The sequence below is a fragment of the Phaethon lepturus genome, unplaced genomic scaffold (assembly GCF_000687285.1).
Source record: "Phaethon lepturus isolate BGI_N335 unplaced genomic scaffold, ASM68728v1 scaffold8292, whole genome shotgun sequence".
NCBI lineage: Eukaryota > Metazoa > Chordata > Aves > Phaethontiformes > Phaethontidae > Phaethon > Phaethon lepturus.
The window spans coordinates 39,487-61,032 of record NW_010525473.1 but is presented as its reverse complement, the minus strand read 5'-3'; the positions used below and the strand labels follow the sequence as shown (position 1 = coordinate 61,032).

At 35.0% G+C, this 21,546-nt stretch overlaps 1 protein-coding gene across 1 annotated transcript in view; it reads left to right on the top strand.

The window, feature by feature from the left end:
• Window positions 1–391: 391 nt before the first annotated feature.
• LOC104617431 (E3 ubiquitin-protein ligase UBR3-like) overlaps window positions 392–21,546 on the top strand; it is a gene marked incomplete at its 5' end in the record, with an annotated part of 48,970 nt that continues 27,815 nt past the window's right edge. The window contains 6 exons of the mRNA XM_010282752.1: window positions 392–541; window positions 1,040–1,173; window positions 4,607–4,717; window positions 6,899–7,111; window positions 7,924–8,060; window positions 13,676–13,761. Coding sequence (XP_010281054.1) covers window positions 392–541; window positions 1,040–1,173; window positions 4,607–4,717; window positions 6,899–7,111; window positions 7,924–8,060; window positions 13,676–13,761 — 831 coding nt within the window. The remainder of the gene's footprint in view (window positions 542–1,039; window positions 1,174–4,606; window positions 4,718–6,898; window positions 7,112–7,923; window positions 8,061–13,675; window positions 13,762–21,546) is intronic.

Genomic DNA, 21,546 nt, shown 5'->3' with positions numbered 1-21,546 from the left:
AACTTACTGAGGGAGCACTCAATCCCCTTATAGTAAAGGTTCATTTCATTGCCCTTCATCTCTCTGTTCAACAGAATTTTCAATATAGTATTTAATGAAATAGAAATTAGATATCTGTTTTATAGAAGTTTTAAAGAGATCAAGTTTAATGGAAAACTTCAACTAAATATTTAATTCCACTGTCTATAATTTTGAATATGGGAAAACTTGTACTTCATTGTGCAGGTGTCTTTCTGTTTGAGGCAGCAAGGTAAATTGCAAGTAATGGTCAATGTTTTAGTTGTAGATAAACTAGAGAGATTGTTTTGGAGCTTTTCCATCACTACCTCAATGCAGATGCAATTGAATTTCTTTCCCTCTGTTTAATATCAATTTTCTTATGCTTTTTTAGAATCACCAGATGCTGATACAGCCATGGAGGTAGCTACATCAGAACAGCATGTTTCTGAGGCAATATATGATTGTGTTATTTGTGGACAAAGTGGTCCTTCTACTGAAGACAGACCTACAGGGCTAGTTGTACTATTACAAGCATCCTCAGGTATGAATGTGTGACTTGTTGGGCAAGCAATGTTTCTGCAGCTTTTAATATGAGTGCATAAATACTGTTCTGTTTCATGGAGCCTGGAAAGGGAGAGTCTTCCCTTTTTGTGTGGATGGTCCTCTATGAGGCATATGTGTGGGTCTAAGGTACTGAGAAAATTTTTAAACGTTTGAGAAAAGAGCAAACAGTTTCATTCCCTCCTAGTTCCTGTCAGCTTTTGCAAACCCAACTGTATATAGTAGATCTGCAGGAAAACAGATATTGAAAAAAAAAGAAAACAAAATAGCCATTGATGTATGTATGTGTGTTTGTGTACATGTATGTACTTTATGCACAAGTGCAAAAGCACTAATTTCAGTAGTTTCTTTAATAGTTTTTTTACTATTTAACATCAACAAAGCAAATTGTAGTAACAAACCAGAATTTCCTGATTGTTTTCTTAATTGTTTAGCATATTATCTGTTGCATTCTTTATTGCTTATTTTCTTTATACAGTGTTGGGACAATGCCGCAATAGCACTGAGCCAAAGAAACTACCAACTACTGAAGAGGAGCAAATATACCCTTGGGATACGTGTGCAGCACTGCATGATGTGAGGCTTACAACTTTACAGCGATACTTTAAAGATGTAAGTACTTCATATGAACAATGCTACCATTTAGGAAAAATTTGTGTAAAAAGGTAAATGAAATGACAACATAGAGTCCTCCTAGCTTCATTTCTACATTTAGTGAACTTTGTCATGTTGCAGTAGTTACGAAGTGTTTACATTTGATAAGGTCCTTATTTTTAACTAGTGTCTGGCTTTTCCCTCGTTATATTTTTGGCATAGGCATTTAGTATATCTACAGACTATATAGTCATTAAATATCCATGCAGATGTTCACTAGAAGAAGATACTTCACAGTTCAGTGTGACCACACTATTGAGATGTGGGTTTGCTGTCTTAGGTACTACTTTCAAACCACTAGTTTTCTTGTGGCCATTCAGAAAACCTGATCAAGGAATTATTCTTAATCAGTTAAAAATGTTTTTGGCAGCACAGAGTAAGCGGAAAGAGTTGTTTTAACCTGTAACAGTTTTCTGAGCCACTACAGAGAAGGGGAGGATGAGTGGATGGGAAGGAGGGACCAGCAGAAGACTTCACCCTCTTCTGCTGAATCCTCAACTCTGCACAACATTACTGAAGTTCAATTTTACATTAATTGGTATGTTATTTTCTGTTTTGCAGATCTGTTAGCTGTTCCAAGCAGAGTTTTGCATTGCTTCACAAAGCCCCATTACAGCTTTTCATACTTAATTTTGAGAGCCAATTCTTGTTCCTTAACAGGATTTGTTCAGTCGTAGACAGTGCTGCCTGTGACTTTCCTTGCTAGTGCATAAAACAGCCATGTAAGACAATACATAACTGTTCCGAGAAATCATTCTGGGGAGAAGACTATGTAACTTAAGACCCTAAATTAGCTCCTATAGACTAGTCCCAGGTGACATACCAGCTCTTAGGCAGATCTAGCTAAATAATCAGCCTTTAGAAACTTTAAAAGAGGAAAAACTGGCAATTTTTATTCTGACACAATTGCTAGCTTTTTCATAATCTGTCATCCACAGATAATTGAAATTTGCCAACTTGCAACCAAGCTTGCTTATGTAGAGTAGTACTTTAGAGTAAACTTCATAATTGTTTTGATATAGTTTTAAAAATCAGGCAATGTTTTCAGAAAAGCACCTTCTCCTAAGGCAATTATTATACATTTCCTTGCTAGAAAGTAAAACTTTTCAAGATGTAAGCAGGAAATTATTACTGAACAAAAGATATTTTAGTTGAGAAAGAATCTGTGGACAAGCTTTTCTTCTTTTGACATTGATAATGTTTCTTTATTGTTTCAAATAGTTAATGAATTTTTTTTCCTACAGAAGTGATTAAAAATTTGAAGCAATACTGTAGCTTTACGTTTACATGTTTGCATACTAGAAATGAAAGGAGTTCCAAGCAAAATGTTACTCAAAAACTTACCTCATTGAACTCTATATTTCCCTTTTTGTGCAGTAACACTACCAACAAATTAATCTAAAATGTACTGTAATGCGATGAGCAAATGCATCCTGCATTCAAAAATTCCAGTCCTGATTCAAACATTAGTTAAATTAGCTATTTTTGTTTTCAAGTTTCCAGGTCACTACTGTGCTAAAAAATGTCTCTGCATGAAAGAACTAATCCTTAGATTTCTTTTGGCATAAAAATGGAAACATCTGTTAGTGTCTTGAGCGTCTTGTTCAGCTGAGCTAAGCAGTAAGAAGTCCTTTTGTTTATCAACTGTGTCCTTCCCAGTAAATGTCCTTCCTCTAACAACAGATTTCAGGAGGCAAGAAAATAATTTCACTTCAATGTGAAAATTTTAAGTTATAAAACACTATCTTATTCTACTAAAAGAAAAAAGAACATTCAAAAGCTATGTGCTGTATACAGATTGGGCAAAACAGGCCAGTTCTCTCCATGGAGATTCCTTTTCTGCTTTCTTAGCTGGAATTTGATGCTTACTGTCAGTCAGAGAGTAGAGTTCTTGCCCATGAAAGGAAAAATCGTTGAAAGTGATTATTTTTAATATGGAGAGGTATGGCTAAGGATTAGGAGATAAAACTTTATATACTAGATTGATAGGACTATTTTCAGAATCACATAGTACTCTGTAATCAATAACCTGATATAGGTGTGCTCCATCTCAAGCCTATGGATTGCTTTGGAATCACCTTTATTTCTGAGCTCAAGAATAATCTAGTAAAGCCTTTCTGCAAACACTTTGGGGTTGGGTTTTTTTCTTATGCAAATGCTACTAAGTAGCCTCGTTAAATACATGCAATAAGTAGTGCTTTTCCTGAATGAAACGTTTTTCCTGTGGGGCTTATCCAGGTATATCATAATGACCGTGCCTTACTAATAGTGCAGTCTACTAAATGATGCAGGAACCAGGGAGAAAGTTTTTCTTGTTCTGTGGCCTGAGAGGGTCATAGCACATTATGAATGGCGGGTTGAGGCAAGGTAAATAGGAGCATGTCTTGTAGTTAGAATTTGTAATTTTGTTTTGATTTCCTGCTCATATGCGGGGCGGGGGGGAGGAAGAGATGCTAGGACATCCTTAGAAAATGCAACTATCAGAGTTGGTTATTCACAGTACCCTGGTTTTACATCATACATTAAGACCATTTTAGTGAGTCTATGCTAAAAATTGTCTTCCAATTCTGGTAGCCATAAATCTTTTTCTGTTCTTTAAATATATAACCAGAATGTACATTTCAAGCTGTATGACATTATTTTTTTAAGAAATGGAGATTTAATAATTAGACTGACTATAGCTAGGTATTTGGCAAGAGAATTTTCTAGAAGTCCTCATTATGTGGTGACTGTTTTTTACAGTTCATTATTTTCTGAAGAACCACCAGTGAGGTAAATTTATTTTTGACATGTGGGCTGTAAGTGCAGTCTTTGAATAGGGCCAATGTTTTCAAAACAATCCTAGTATAAAACTCAGTTCACTAAGCAAGTATTTGTTCTCTTTTCCCTTTACGATGTGTTATATACAATATTGTTGAACAGCGCATTAGAAACGCGAAGTGTTAACACTGAATTTTAATAGCAGATTGGGGTTTAATTGTATAACTTTGATCTTGTTATTTTGGTTACGTACAAAACTGAATGAAATGTATTGGAGCAGTATATTGCCATTGGACATGGGATAACTTGCACTGTTGGAACAGATGGTAGAGTTAGAGCTGTCTTCATGCTATAATACAAGAGGTTCTTTAAAGAAGTCATCTTAAGTGACAAGAGCAGAAGTTTAACTTAAGTGTTTGGCTCTTTGTTGGAAAGAATAGCATAATGTCAGCCATTAAATTAGCATAAATAAATACTTTATAAAATAAAACTTTTCTTTATTTCCACAGCATGTCTTTAAGTAGCATGCAAATAAAAAACAATATATGTTTTTAAATCTTAAAATAAGTTGTGGTAAATACCTTTATATATATTATTGTTCTTTTTTCTTACTGTTTTTGCTTTGTCTTAGAGTTCCTGTCTGCAAGCAGTGTCAATAGGCTGGGAAGGAGGTGTTTATGTACAAACTTGTGGTCACACTTTACACATAGATTGTCACAAATCTTACATGGAATCTTTACGGGTAAGTAAAACTAAAGATTATCTTTTTTATTCGGATCTGAACTGTTCTTAGTGAAGTCAATTGGATTTGTACTGTTCAATTCAGAGGATGAAAGATTGGGTTCACATGAATGGACAAGATGTTTCAAGAACTGTAGATACTAAATCTTTTATTATATCTTGACATTATTAACAAAAGTACTTTGTTTTCAGTTATTCTGATATATCAGAAAAAAATACTTGACTAAATTAATCCTGTTCTTAAAAAATTAAATCACTGTTTTTTTGGGTTGTTTTTTTTTTCTGGTGTGCATATTCAGGTAAAGCATTTCTTACACTTTTCATTTCTGTCATAGATTTTCATGCTTAACGTGATAGAAATTACAGAGAAACTGAAGAAGAACTGAGAGGGGAATTTTACAAATATAAACTTGTGGTTTAGGTTAATCCCTGATTTTCTAATTTTGGTTCATTCCTAATATGAAAATTCAGTTACAAAAAGTTTACAAAAATTAGATTTTTATCTCCAGTTATGTATGGCATATGCTATGTATATACATACAGTTTAGAGAAATGAGTTAAAATAGTTTAACTCTTATGAATTATGCATTATTTTTCTTTTTTCTCCGCAGAATATACTGTTGACAAATTAGTGCTACATACGGTTTTAAAATACAGTTTGTTAGTCAAATTTCAGAAATTGCTGCCTAGAAAAGACATCCGTATTTTCACATGGTCTCAGTAAACAAGTTAGTGTTCCACTGATGTTGCTGACCTCTTTTTCCCCCCTCAAACTCTTGCAGCCCAATTGCAGATCTTCTGAATGGCACCATAGAATGTTATCACAAGCTCAGCAGTGGTAGATCTTAAGCAATCATTTCTTTCTGTGTTATTTAGTGTAATAAAGACTAAATTATGACTGTTGCATTTGAAACTCCTTTTTTATTCAAGAACACTTTATGTGATATTTCTTTAGTGTTATTTTTTCATAAGTTTTATTAATTTGTTTCCATTTTGAGAGAAACCATGAGCAATGCTTTGTATTTTTAGAATCAGCATTGGTCATACTGTGAAATTTACCTCTAGAGAAATCGGAAGCTGTACCACCTTTATTGGATCCCATGATGACTTGTTCTTTTCCATATGACTGTAAAGATGGTTTCAGGGGTAATTGTGGCATCAAGATAATTAAGTAAAATCTGTGCTTTCCAAAATTCTGTAAAATTAGATTCTACCATGAAAAGTGATCTTTTGCATCATAGAGACACTGAAGTCCCTTTTCTGGTGGATTCTCCCTTAAACTCGAAATAAACTTTAAATTCCATCTCATTGTATTCTTGGAGATTTCTAGATTATTTAAGTGAACTTTCAATCCTCACATATATTGCTAATGCCTAGAATAGTGCATAATAATTTTGACTATTCCTAGCATTCTTAGTATTAAAACAATTTATATAGACTTGTGTTCATCTGGATAAAACATTTATTTTTACATAATACAATCAGAGATCAACATCTAAAAAGGTATGTAAAAGTAGGCTCACCAGAATGCCTCAGCATTCTGGGCTGATTGCTTGAAGTTTAAATTATAATCACTATTAACTTAGAAGTTCTCTTCTCCCAGGAGTGGGAAACCGTTGAAGCAATTCATGAAGCTGAAGCAAGGGTGCTTGCCAGTAACAGGAGTATGTGGGAGATGTGCCCACTTCCCAAACACGTACTTCTGTGTCCATTTTTTTTTCCATTTTTTTGTCGTACTGCCCTCCAATGGCTACTTGATTAGGTTTTTCAGCCTGTACTTCTGAGAAGTATCTTCAGATATTTCTCATGACTGACAATAAAATTGCCTTTTGATAAATTAAAAGATATTATCAAGGGAGTCTCAAACTTTATTGGTAATTACTAGAAAGAGACAACACATGTGAAATGTTCAAATACCCCATTGAAGTATTTCTAGTTTATTATGGGGATATTGTTGACAATAAAGAGTACTTAAAAATTAGGAAAATTAGTTGAGTTGGAGGATTGTAAGATAGTTCCTAGTAGTTAAGACCTTTTTCACTAAAATGAGGAGCTATTCCAATTATTCTTTGTTTACAGTTTTGGGGTTTAGACTTAGTTCTTTAGCTATACACCTGAAATATCAAACTAAAACTTATAATCTTGTGCGCATGTCATCTACATCTTCTTTATTTTCTTTCAGAATGACCAGGTTCTCCAGGGTTTTTCAGTGGACAAAGGAGAATTTACGTGCCCCCTCTGTAGGCAGTTTGCTAACAGTGTTCTTCCTTGTTACCCTGGAAACAACGTGGAAAGAAGCCTTTGGCAAAGTCATAGTAACAAGTGTATGCAAGATCTTGTACAAGAAGTGGAAGATCTTCAAGAACAGCTGGGAACTTTCCCAGTAAGCATCAGTGTAAGGCAGAAAGATCCTTGTTAATTTGCCTCTACCTTTCAGTTTTTACATTATGTTGCAGTTGTGACCTCTTAGAAACTCGACAACCTGGGAAACTTCATTTTCTTCTGATATGGAAAATAGCATACTATTTTTTTCCATAACAATAAATTTAAAATATTTACAGCACTTACTGCATTACCTACTATAAATGAAACAATTAAAAAGCTATGACAAAATGTGATTAATATAATTTTTTATGGAGTGCATTTTTACTTCCCTCCATAGAACTTACATAGAATTGAGTCATGTAATATAAAATTCATTTATCATTTCTTTACAATGTAAACCCACCAATATCCTTGTAACTAGAAGCTATTTAAAGAATGTCTATTAAGCACATTTTAAGGTATGGATTGTTTGTTTTACAGAAAGAGCAGTTTGCAGATGCTTATGTATTACACAGCTTTATGAGGTCTTTCTGAATGATAGAATTAATTCCATTAAATTTTGCTAGCCTTCCAGTCTTGATGGAGGTACTTTGTGTTATTTTTGTGTACTTGTGCAGTGCAATTATACTATAAAATAATGCAGGCAGTGAGATCTTTGAACTTAGGAGATGGGCAAAACAGTGATGGTTTCTTATTCAGAACAAATCAGAATAACTTTCAGAATATTCTAATGCTTCTGAGAGAGAATATTGGCTTTTAATGAATATTTTTTCATAACCTGCAAATGTGTTTTTATAATTACGAATCTGCTACACTTTACGATCGGCTATTGCATTTCTTCACGTAAAATTACCTAATCTTCTTTTGTGTCTTTCTTCATAGTCTGAAACCAATCTCAGTAAAGAAATGGAGTCTGTAATGAAAGATATAAAAAGTACCACACAGAAGAAGTATACAGATTACAGTAAGAGTCCTGGATCACCTGACAATGATTTTCTCTTTATGTATTCAGTAGCCAGGTGGGTATGTTTTTTCTTTTTATATTTTTTTTCTATTGTGTTTCTCAGTATGGTATTACTCACCAGATAGTTTTCTTCTTTAAAAAAAAAAAAAAATCCATCCTCTCCAAAAAGTACTTTTTGAGTACTTAGTACATCAAGGTTACATTTTCTGATTTTCATATGCCAGGCATATGCAAGATGGAAGGATGTGCCTTTCAGTTCATTTTTAGTATATGCAGCAGTGGCACAAAACCTGGAGAACATTTTGTCTTCTGCTTATTTATTTTCTTCTTTATTCAAGGTTTTGCTTTCCATATATCAAAATTTTATGTTTAATTTCTTTTTCAACCTTCTTTTCCCAAACTGTCACATTTTCTCTCCTATTTAGGAGAATGAGTTTATTTCTGTATCACTGCCATATTGCTGGTTTTCAAATCACAGGGTGTTTTTAATCTCTCCATCAGACATTAGTTTTATTTACATAAGTGGGGATCACAGAAGCAGCCTTTTCTACATCGGCAACCAGGAATCTCTCTTCATGTGAATAACGCTTCTAAAAGAAGTGTCAAAACTACCAGCATTTTCTCTGTGATGCTTGATTCCAGTTTTATAGCTGTCAGTGTCACAGACACCATCTCCAAGAAAATCAAACAGTCCCTCCTTCCATCTATACCATTAATGTTAAGATGCTCTGAGTGGTTAATCTGTTCAGATTTACTGTAATGCAGAGTTTTTCCATAAGAAGAAGATGAGACACTCATTAAGGAAATAATTTTCTAAACCCCGACTTACTGAGGCCTGCAAGGAAGGTGCTGACTGCAGAGAAAGTGCAAGCATGCAGGTGATATCATACAGTAGCATTTTTACTGCAGTTTCATAAACTCCAGTTACTGAGTGTCTTTGGTATATAAACAGTGAAAATATTCAAGACTTGGCTCGGCAGGACTCTGGATAATCAAATCTAAGGTTCAGCTTTTGACAGAAGGTTGGACCATCTGATCTCCAGAATTCACTTCCAACCTAGATTATTGTATAATTCTATTAAAAGAAATATTACCTGTATTCTTTCAGGGTATTTTAACTGTGCCTTGATTATGAAGAACAATTAAAATTTATACATAGCAAGCTAAAAAATTGTTACTTTAAGTGGTATATGCTATACAGGGATGAATAATGTTGAGATTTTTAGCAATGATGTGTTTGGTCAATACAATTTAATATCCTTCCAAAAATACAAAGGACTCAAAATTAATGTTTCCCGTATAAAAGCATGATTACTTGTAACTGTAACTTGACATGCCATTTAAGGTACAAAAATTATGTTATATAACATTACATCCAGGAATAAATTATAACTTTAAAAATGCTAGCTAAGCATGTTTTAAATATATCAATATTTTATGATCTTTATATTAACACTCTAAGCCCAAGATTTTTATTTTCATTCCAAGAGTTAAAAATACCTTGAATCAGAACAGCATTTCTTGAACAGAACAGCTGCTTGCACTGCTGGACAGAGGAAATCATGGTTGACCACAAAGATTAGGATATGCCACCTGTACTCATTGTCACCTCTTCTTGTTAGGTTAGACAGGTGTCAGCAAGTTTCCATTTATCCATGTCTGAAGGATTTCAAGTGTTGGATCCAGCCTTCTATATTGTTATCATAACTCATAAGATCACTTGGGAGGGTGCCTGGCAGATCAGCTACAAATGGTTTATTTCTCTTCCCTTTCAATTCAGCAATCCAGATTTACAGGTTTCTACTACCTGATAATTGCATAAGAACTACAGGTTAAAAAAAAAAAAAAACTTTTAAAAAGGCATTTTAATATAACCTTACAGTTTGTATTTATGGAAATAAATATGTGAGCTGGTCATCTCCCAGACTGAAAGAGTTTTCTTTGTATAATTTTAGTATGTTTTGTTTAATTTTATGTACCCAAACAATGGACTACCCACAATTTAATTTACAGACTGAAGTAACTTGCTTTCTGGAAGTTACTCCTGTCATTCAGCCTGTTTATTCCTTATTTCCATCCAGTTCTTTTTCAGGTGATTATATCCTTCTCTTCCTTACCAACCAGTTACCTTTTAGCATTTCTAGTTTCGTGTATTCTGCAACATTTCATTGTTTCTGGTCAGACCATCTACAGCTATGTTATGTTACTCATTTCTTCCTGGTATTTAATCTAACATACAGATAAAAGTGGTCAAGACGATAAGTAGCCCCTGTTTAAATAAGCGTTTGAACGCAGTGATGTTTTTATTGACTCCATTATATTTGCAAGTGAATTAAAACGCTCTTAATCTTCTTAAGTCATGTTCCATTTCAATCAGAAAATAGCATCATCTGCATTCTTCTTAAAAGATGCTAGTTTACAGCTGGAGGCCAGCATGCTGGAATGGGAATGCTACTGGTTAAACAAGATGTAGCCACTCGCCACAACAGCTTATCCTTTCTGCTTCAGGAAAATGGCAACTTACTTTCTTACTTCACTTTTGTTTACCCAGACGGATGTCACTGGTAGCAGAGTAAAGAAATTACAAGCAAGTTCTCTACCACCTGGTAGGAGAGCTAGCCCCATCGGTTTTCCTAGCAAAAGAGGCACTCAGGGTCTTGGCATCCTGATTTCCATGCACAGCTGGAAGAGCAGCTCCTTAGCTACTTCCCCCTTTCCCTCCAGTCTTACCTTGTTAAATTTATGTCCTTTCCATATGCATCCCTCCTTGTCTTTGCTGACATTTATGAGATTAGTGTAGCGTGTCATTCATAAATCATGTGTGCCTAGCTTTAATTTTAATAGCTCTGTGTTCACAGCATAGGTGACTGTCATTTGTGGCAATATCTTGGAGGACTGTTTCTGTACTGCATAGCAGTAGGTTTTGTGCTTTCATTGGCTGTGTAAACGAAGCTTTTGGTTTTGCTGTCAACTATGTATAGACCAATATAAGAACCTTGTGTTCTTTCCTTCCAGTCTGTGTCTAAATATCTGGGGTTTTTCATATATGTGTTGCCTTTGTAAAGTGAAGTGAAATAAATGGTAGTTCTTAACTTGATTCTTCTGTCCCAATAGAAAGAGGAGGTCCATCCAAGTATGTTCTCTTTCTGGAAAGGGCATTGCAGTTTTACTTCCCCCTCCTTCATATCCTGATATGAATTCTGAGAAATACGCAATCACTCTCTCCTCTCCCCGCCCCCCAGTATCTTCCTTTAATGAAAGCCTGCAAGAAGCGATGAAGTAGAGCTGGTTTTTAATCAGGAGTCTCTACAACTGAGCAAAATCCATCTTCTCAGTTTTTTTTCTGTGAGTGAGGAAGATAAAGCCAGTGTTCTACAAAATTTGTTGCTCCAATGAATGATGCAAAGATTTCTGGATAGAGGAAACAGTCACTCATATGGATTTTCTTTCTCCTCTTTCCTTCATATTGAGGGAGCTGTGATAGTAAAGGATGCCTTCAAAGACCACTCTGTATTCCACTCTATCAGATGCCCTAAGTTTTTCTTTACTGATGAGAGAGTAGGCACTGAGAGCTCTGCATTTCTTCAGTAGAGAGCAGATGGTACCAGATCCTCAAGACAGACGGGAGCTTGAATCAGGGAGAAGATACACTAGTCTTTTAAAAAACGATTTAGGACTGTACCTGATATTGAACATTTTATAAAGGGGAAGCGTTCAGCTTCACAGAAGCTTTCTCTACTGTGCACTTTTATGCCAAAGTTTAGTTATGTTTTGAAAGAGGTGTCTGAGAGGAAAAGGCTAATATTTACATTTCCAAGAAAGCTGAACTATAAGCTGCTGTCTTTGAGGAGCTGGGGGCAATGAAGATGTGTGGGAGGTGAGAGTTGGTATGTTATGTGTGATGGAGTATATGTTTCCAGAAATCTCTGTCCTTACATTCCTTATAGCAAAAAGTACTATATAACACCTCATACATAACAAAAAGAGTTTTTTCAGAATCGTCCCTGAGGTTTGTTTTATCAAATTGTACATATACGTATTTATCTTGGTGAAAGGGAAATTTAAAATTCTGGACCTAGAACATTCAGGTAGTGTTTTTGATTTAAGTCTTAATTTTCTTGGTTTTAATGGAAGGCTGCCATTAATTTTGTTCTACAAATTAGTTATCAGAAGGTTTGTAGAAATAAAACATACTGGTTTCCTTTATATCCCCATAATGAACTAGCACATACTGATCTACAGTTGCTGTTTTGTCCACTAATATGAAATCCCTGTCCCTGCTTCCTTGCTGGTAGATTTTTAGAAGTTCAGTGAGCACTGCAAATCGCCTGAGGAGTGGAAAATTCCCCTGTCACACAGATGCCCTTATCAGCAGCAACCAGATGGAGCTCTGAGCAGGCACATTATCAATGTTAAATTGCCTTTTCTGAGTAGAGAGGATTAAAGCATTCCTTCAGAAATGGGTGGCATAAGCTGCAAACTTAGGGATAGTAATATTCTGAAATGTTACTATTTTAAAAACATGAAAGTATCTGAACAAACACGGCGTATCAAAAACGTATTATTCTTTCAAGCTGATGGAGCTGAAATTCTTAAAAAATAATTTGTTTTTAATCAAATAGTCATCCTGTAGTTTCTGCTTAAGTATATGTGTGTGGGGGGGTGTTCTTAGCTTAGATAAATTATGTGCCTAAAATTCTAGAATAGATTTTAGTATGTATTCAGTCACATTATATTGAACCTAAAATTGTTTGATTTTTAGTTAAGGACAAAATATGTTTAGACTGAGCTTTGCACTTTGGATTAAATTAGTAAAATAATATTTTGGAATAATAGAATTATATTCCTTTATTTTAATTAAAGAAAGGTATGTTGACTTATTGAAACAAACTCTCAGAGAACATAATATAAATTGTTTGCTCCAAGTCTTGGGGGTAAAAGATAACGCAGTACTGAAACACCCAATTCCAAAATTAAACAAAGCTATCAAATTTGGCCTAATAATTGGTGCCTAAGTATCAGATTACAATAATACTAAGAAAGCAAGCATCAATGCGACATGCAGAGATTTAGTGACACAACTTCTGTTTCATACTAATGAGCTGCAGTGAATACCAGTGTTTCATTCAGAATTAACCCCCAAGGTTGTTATTGACTAACTTGTTTATAAAGGTCAGTGCTTCCATTATAACTTATACTGCTTTCATACTTAGTTACTTGATGGCATATCCATTGTACCGTCTGTTTGTTTAAAGCAAAACAAAAGCCCTGCCAATAATGGGAACAGTTTTTAGACATATCCGATTGATTGAAATTTAGCCAATCTATATATAGTCTTTTCAGATTTGCTCATAAATTCCCTTATTATCAAAGAGTAGTGTGTGCATACAGAAAAAAGCCTCGGAATTAACATTTTTTAATTCTTCAATCACAATTGAGGCAGCTCTCTTAATATAGTACTTGCTAATCAAACCACTTAAAATCACATTTGGCAGTATCTTGATCAACTTTGTTTTGTTCTGAGTCATATTTTGGCAGTATCTCACATTAAAGATTAGTTCACAGCATTCTTTTATTTAGTGTATGCTGGGAGTTTGTGGTGACTCTTTTGCGTCTGTGGAAGCTTGAATAATGCTGTTCCATTCAAACACTGTTATGTTTTTCTTGCAGAACAAACTTGGAACTTGAGCTGGTCCATAGAGGAGGCAATTTATGTTCAGGAGGTGCAAGCACAGCTGGGAAAAGATCATGTTTAAGTAAGTTTTATGTTATGAAGTGCAATATAAATTATTATAATATTGAATAAAGATGTCTGGTTCTTTCTAACATTTTCTAAATTATGTCAACTTCTTTCTCCCAAGAACCTTTTTTTCTGCTATAATGAGTCTTTGGTTTTTGTTGCAATTTGAGAAATCTGAAATCTAATTTGTACAAGTTATTCGTTAGAGCTAATCATGTGTTGTGAGTATAATCTATTTACAAATCAATTGTCATAGTATCCATGTAATATTTTTTTAATAATTTCCCATTTTTATGAGTAAAACGAGAAGTATTTTAAGGGTAAAGCAGGAAAGCTTTGTTTCACCCTAGCTGTTGTTACTAATAGTAAAGAAACTTGTTTCTTTGATTGCTAATGTAGCTCGTGAGTACGTCTGATACTTAGAAATCTGCAGCAACCATATCCCATGTCTTTAATTGCACTCACTCTTTCTCTGACAGGAGAGTTTTTCAAATTTTCTTTGGTAGAAACTCTCAAATTGTCATTGTTCTGAAACCTTTAATATTTGGCAAATAAAGGACTTCTGGCTGACAGAAGTGCTTTTTCTCCTAAGAAAATCTTTTAATCTTTTACTGGAACATGAACTGTTAGGAATGGACATTTTCTTCTGTCAGAAAAAATTGGAAGGTGTATCAGAATACTACTTATACTAATGCTTGTTTAAATCAAGCTCATGCAGCCGTAGCAGCAGAGTGAGTAGTAAAAATGTCAGAAAGCTTGGGTCTACGTCTGCCTTTTGGTACATGATTTGTGGGTGGTGTTTTCCTCATCATTTGCGGTGATGAGCTGCCAAAGAAATCCCATCACGTGCTGTGCTGTCCACATCCTCTCTAGGATAAGAGCCTTCTGTTACTGCCAGGAAATGTAGTTCAGTTGATTTCATTCACGTGTTGTGATTTGTGAAAAGTTCTTTTAAACCCTACTGCACGTTGTCTCCCTCCACCATCGTTACCTCCCTCTCCCAGCAGAGCGAAGTACCTGAAAAATGCATGTGTTGAAAGAACCGTTTGCAAATGTGAAGCGTTTATTGAAGTCAAGGCTCTACGCATAGTTTGTACTTGGATTACGTTATATTTTTAATTGTATGTTCACCTAGTAAGATGGACACTTTCTCTCTGAATTTTAGCAACTCACTGGATGCGTTACCTATTTCACAGCCATGTTATTTGGAAGACCATGATGAGCAGCTTAGGGCAGAGATTTCAGCTTACAATTGAAAGGCTTTTGAAATATCTAAAGTGAAAAAAATTGGAATGACATTACACATAATGCAAGTGTACCCCTGTCTTCACATGGCTTTACTAGTCAAACAAGATCTTTCTAAGTCGACATTTTAAAGTTTAGAAGAATGTGTGTGGGGAAGTGACCTGTATTCTAAGGTCATATTTTTATTTTATAGTTTTTCAAAATCAGGAGATTTCAGCTTCTCTATATGATATTTTTCTTTTAAAGATAAAAGTGAAATGAAATACATTCATTACATCTTAAAACACTGTGAAATGTTTGACATCGTATCAGTATCAAATTTGTGTGGCATGTATCTATTTAAAAGCTTAACATATATATCTGAAAGATCACTTTTTTTTCTCATGGTGCTTTTTCACCAACTAGTGTCAGTAAATGCTGGAAGATTATGACTTTGCAGAGAATGGTTGAACCACCAGAGTTCTGGGCAGCTTCCTCAGTGTACATCTCTGTAGCTGCATTGTTTATATTTGAATTATATCAGTTGACACCAAGGGAGTAACTACCTCAAAGTTGATTTTGTTTGTTTGGAGTTTTTTTAAGAAGAAAAATAAAGAAATAAAGAAACAACATTGGACACTTCCACGATTCAGCTGGACAGGGTGCTGGGCCATCTTGTCTAGACCATGTTTTTCCAAGAAAGGTTGGACCAGATGATCCTTGAGATCCCTTCCAACCTGGTATTCTATGATTCTATGAAAAAAATTCCACCAAGATGAGGTCTGGTAGCTGACACTAAGTAGTTTGTACAATACATTATTTAATTTTTCTCTTAAGGACGAGAGGAAATGGCCTCAAGTTGCGCCAGGAGAAGTTTAGATTAGATATTAGGAAAAATTTCTTTACAGAGAGAGTGGTCAAACGTTGGAACAGGCTGCCCGGGGAGGTGGTGAAGTCACCATCACTGGAAGTGTTCAAAAACCATGTGGATGTGGCACTTTGGGACATGGTTTAGGGTGTATGGTGGTGTTAGGTTAACGGTTGGACTTGATGATCTTGAAGGTCTTTTCCAACCTTAATGATTCTGTGATTCTGTAGTTAGGACCTGATTTTAAAAGGGAGCATACCTTTTGCTGACAGCCAGTTAAAAGATGAGTCAGAATTTTTAATATATATTCCTCAAGTCTTGAAATGCATGGAGAATACTGTAATCATTGGAGAAATTTCTTTTTGGAGAATTACAAAATTGGAAATGATACATGGAGAATGTATCTCCACTGGAGAATTGTCTTATTGTTTGAGATTTTTACTTCAACAAAACACGATGTTCAAATTCATGTATCATACTTACCTGTTTTTCCAGCACTTTTACTGTATTGCCATTAACTCAGTGAACCAATATTGTCTGTTCATCAAAATAGATTACTGGAATAAACTAAACTTCTAGAAAGTTGAAGATACTTCTCACACTTGAGAAGTCTGGAAATGTCTTCTTAACAAGAAGCTTTAAGTAAGATTACATCAACTATTGCTTTTAGAAACGTGTTAGTTCACAAAATTTAAAATGTGTATGAAATACATCACTTTTTTGGTAGCAGCAAATCTGCTGTTAAACAGTTGTCTATATAAGTAGTAAAATAGCCCAGTAAGGAAAACTTTGTTTTAAATCCTTGTCTTCAGAATTGTGTATATATTTAGAGAGAAGAAGTTTTTCTCCATAATGCAGTTCGGCTGTTTTCATATACTTGCACACAAGGGCTTAATCTGAAATTGGTATTTCCTAGAATTGAAAAACTTGTTGATGAATTTTTTTTAGAATGTGATAACACTTCTTGGTTACTTTTTCTGTTTGCTTGCTTCTACTTACAATACATTGCATTTTGCTTGTTTACTATAATAATTTTTTATTCCTTTCTTAAACTGTTGTGTAATTTTGCTTATTGAGTATGTTGTACATGGAAGTTGTGCTTTTTCCTTTAGCTGTTGCATTACTTCAAGGATTCTAGTGCATATTTCTGATGAAGGGGTAGGGACAGCATTTAAATGCAATGCAGCTGCTTTTTTTCCACAATTCTGGGTAGAATGGTGAATTTTCTTATTTAGATGTAAATCAGTCATGTTCGTGTTTGTAGTATCTATCTTGCACTTCAGAAAACTTGAAGAAGGCCTTTTAAAGCTGTTCGTTGTTAAAATATTCACATGCTGTTTATGTTGTGTATTTATATTTATTTTGTAACACTGCTGTGTATCAAACTAGTCACATTTTATCTTACATTATAATACTCTAATTTTTAATGTAAGGTAATGGGGTTCTCCTAGAACAGACCTGTGCAGTACTTCCATTTAGTATTATTAGAGTTACTGTTGGACATTAGGCTAAATATGACTAGTGGGAGCAAAATTAGTTTTCCATATATAGCAGAGTTTATTTTCACTAAACTGTTATATAATTAGATGAGTTTCCTTCATTGCCCCTTCCATACTGGTGCATTTAGGGATTAAAAAATTGCAGTTCTTTCGATACATGTTCTACAATAGGTTTTATTATCTTTCCATACTCATTTATTTTTCTAAAAGGTAATCCTGGTTTTAAAGTTTCACTTAAAATGTACCTTTGACTTCATCATTGTCCTATGCAGTGAAGAAAGAATGATTTTAAAAATCCAGACCCTGTCTAGAACTTGAATACTGTTTTGTTAAAGTCTTGCTTGCACAGTATTGAAACTGCTTTTGTTTTTTTAATGTCATTCATATCATTCAGGTCCAGCAGAAGTAATCTAAAATACAACCTGTTTTTGTTTTTCTTATGTGCGAGGTAATGAGGTGTCCCTCTTGTGATTAAGCATACCACTCTGCATTAGTCTTGTAAAAACTGTAAAGTTTGGCGATTAGATATTGTAGAAGACAGAATATGTTGTCCCAGGTGAGCTGTTACAGCAGCAAACATCAGGGAAGGTGGTGGGAACAAATAGGTCAAGAGCTGTTTTAGTAGATTGCACCATGAGGGCAGCTGCTCTTGGGAAGTAAAGTTAAGAATGATTAATGTAGCTGTTAGTGTCAGTGATTGAATCTGTGTGAGAAGAATGATAAAGAAAATTTGGCTGTAAAATCGCCTTTTCGAGATTTAAAGTTTTGCATGTGTGTTACTAAACAGTGTGCAACCAAAAAATGCAGATAGAGTCCTATTTACTTATTACTTAAAAATCAAGTCCTATTTTAAGGACCATGTTACAGCTTTAGAGTCTATCATACAATCTTTGGGTTGGAAGGGACCTTTTAAGGTCATCTAGTCCAACCCCCCTGCAGTAAGCAGGGACGTCTTCAACTAGATCATGTTGCTCAGAGCCTATGGCCTCGAAAATTCTCTTGGGTTTAGGAGATAATTTTGATATATAACAATTGTACAGGTCTTATTTCTCTGTTTTATAAAGTTTAAGAGGTCTGATGTTTTGCTTTTTGTTTTCATTGTTTTTTATTTATAGAACAGCTTCAGAACACAGTATTAAGGCTGAATAATTAGGACTTCTCTGTACGACTTTTGTATGTGTCTAACTTGTATATACGTGTTTTTTCTCTGTCATTGTTACTCTGGTAATCTTGCAATAGTGTGGGTGAACAATTCCACAAAATTTAAAAGTCTGTAAATTAATTATAATTTAGTCCTTTCTTCCTTTCATCTTTTAAATAGTTCTTCTGTCTTTTTGTGGCTGCTTTCTTTTCTTTTTTCCTTTTTCCCTTTGTAATAAGGATAGGATTAGAGTTTTTTTGAGAAGCATTAAATATACTATCACCTTGTCCTCTGGCTTCAGTTTCCCTCTACTGGAGCTTCTTATCCTTACACTTCCCACAGATAGCAGAGTTTGGCGTTTCAGCATCAACTGCATTAATTGGAAAGGACATTAATTTACAAGTGGACATAAAAAAAGTATTTAAGACTTGTGTAAGCTTGCCCTAAATAAAGTGTGCAGCACCTTCATAATTTCTATGATGGTTCTAACCATTGAGAAACCGTATTGTTCCATTGGGTTTTTTTGTTTGTTTGTTTTCTCTTCTTTTTCATTTGAAGCCTGTGTTTTGCATCTGTAGATGGCTCAGCAGTGTCATCTGCCTTGATTATGTTGTTAGTTTCAATTTAATCAGTGCTTTTAGTGTTCTTGTGAGCACAGAAAGTCATCTTGACATGAAGAATTTTCTAAGCTCTTCATACTCCTCTGTATCAAATTTTTCAACCATGTTGATAGTAAAGGCTGTCTCCATTTTATCAATGTGGCCAGTGATACTTGGAACCACTAAGTATGGTTCATTCCTGTAGGAAGAAAAACCTAATTCCTTTATGAGTTACTCAGTTGCAGCTCTCCTTCCTGTAATCTAATAATGTGACTATGGTTGCAAAGATTGCTACCCAGCTCTCTGCAGCCACTGGAAATAAAAAGAATACAAGTAGTTTTCAGGAATGCTTTTTGCCTTGGTACAGTGGATTTCTGTGGTTGGTTGATTTGGTTTGGGCTTTTTGGTTTGGTTTTATGGGGTTTTGTTTTGTTTTTTAGTTAGGAGCTGGCAATCTGCAGATCTTTGGTGCCCATCCATTCATGCTAACTTTGAAAAAGCAGTTTTTCTCAACAACAGATGATCCTATTTCCTAAAAAGCTGGGTATGCCATTCATATCTAGCTTGGGAGAGGCAAAGATAGATATAGTTAGAATTCTGTTGCTAAAGTTGATTTCCTACAGCGGCAAGTTTTGTGTCGAAGATAATTAGCTGCTTCATCAGCAATTAAGGCTTAAGATTTTGTAAAGACTATTCACGTCTTAATGCCTTAATAGGCTTTTCCTGACCTTCACTTTTTTTTTTTTCTTCACTGATTCCAATCTACAGGATCAGTGATGAGTGGGAAGATGCTGTCAGCCGGTCTTTGCAGCTGCTGTTGCTAAGTGGACTATATAAGCCTCTACAAGAAGAAAAAAAAAAATCCTCAATCTCCTTATTAACAGTCAAGTCCCATCTGGTTGTATCAAGTGTTTTATAATCTGTGTTCTTGATAGTCCCAGGAAACTTTGGGAGAAGGGCGTAATGTCTCTAGTCTGGTAAGGTGCTAGTGCAGGCAGCATGGATATGTAGACAAAATACCCATTATCTTTGTTTTTTATGAGAGGAGCAGCTTAGAACAGTTCCTCTAATAGCTTCGGTCCCAGTGCAAAGACAGGGTCTTATCCTTTGAGATGCTCTTTTGAAAGTACTAATTCCAACTGAGTTTACTGCTCCTCTCTCATAACAGGTTAACCCTGAGAAATAGAGCTAGTATAAGAAGAGTTGACAAGAATGTACCAAGAGCAGCAGTGTACGGAACAATAGATTTATTTTTGTAATTTTTAGAAATAGGATTAGGAAGACTAATATGAATCAAGTTAAAGCTAATGTCTAACTGCTAATCTCGGTGATTCTATTAAGTGTTTTATATAAGCTTTACATGTATTCGGTGAAAACAAAGGCCATCTAATAAGTTGGGAGAATTGAGATGCGCTACTGCAATGTAGGTAATATTTGAGTCACATGAACATGTTTTAAAGCCAGTAATAATCTCACCCACTTAAATGTCTAAATCTCAGAATCCTGCCAAGCCCCTGATGACTGCAGCAATAAGTTATATTGTGCAAATTTTGTGATTTTTATATTTATTCAGTTTAGCTGGATGCAGCCTGTCTCAAATATTACAAAGTTATTAGGAGAGGAGGACCATATTCAAATTCTTTTCACTGTTTACTCCTCATGATTTGTTATCAGTAAACTTGTAATTCTAGTTTCATTGTGATTTCATGTGTAGTTATCAATCTCTAATTTTGTTGCTGCTGTGCTTTCTAAAATTAATATTCTTCGACCAAATTTTGTTAAGAATGTTATTTTGGAGGCTCTGAGCTACACCCAGATCCTGTCTTTCCCACATGCAAAGGTGGGCTGACATGGAGACAGTTGGCCATAAGATGCCCTGTGAGCGGTGGAGGGGTTTGGGATGCCTGGTGGGTTATGGCCTTCCTTTCCCTTCTTCGCAAGACTAGGCAAGGTTGTCGTTTATGTGCCATTGTCATGTTAATGTTTTGCTGCTACTTGTCTTAAAAAAAGGTGCATTTTAATGGTTCTAAGTAGGGTATAAGAAAATGGGAAGATACGCTGTATTTTTATGTTTACATTTCAGAATGATGCATTCACAGGAATACACAGGGGTAAAAACTCTGGTATTCATTTGGCCCAAGGCAGATTTCTGCCAGTCCCTCAAGCATAAGAATGTGGTGAAATACCAAGCACTTTGTGCACGAAGAAGTTGCTAGTTCTAGATTTTCAGTGCTCTGGTGTTCTCCTTGGCTTTCTCCAATATTCCATAGTTATAGTAGATGTGAGGTAAAGCAGTTGGAGTCACTGTGGTGTAAAACAGAAAAATGTTTGTCAAGAAGTAAACCTTTGTATCTTCCTCTGGCCAGCCTTTAGTTTTTGCTAATTGTTAGAAATCTTATCAGAAATATGAATAGAGAAGCTATAGACAAATCAGAACTCAATTTGACAAACTTGGAAGGTGGGAGCCGTC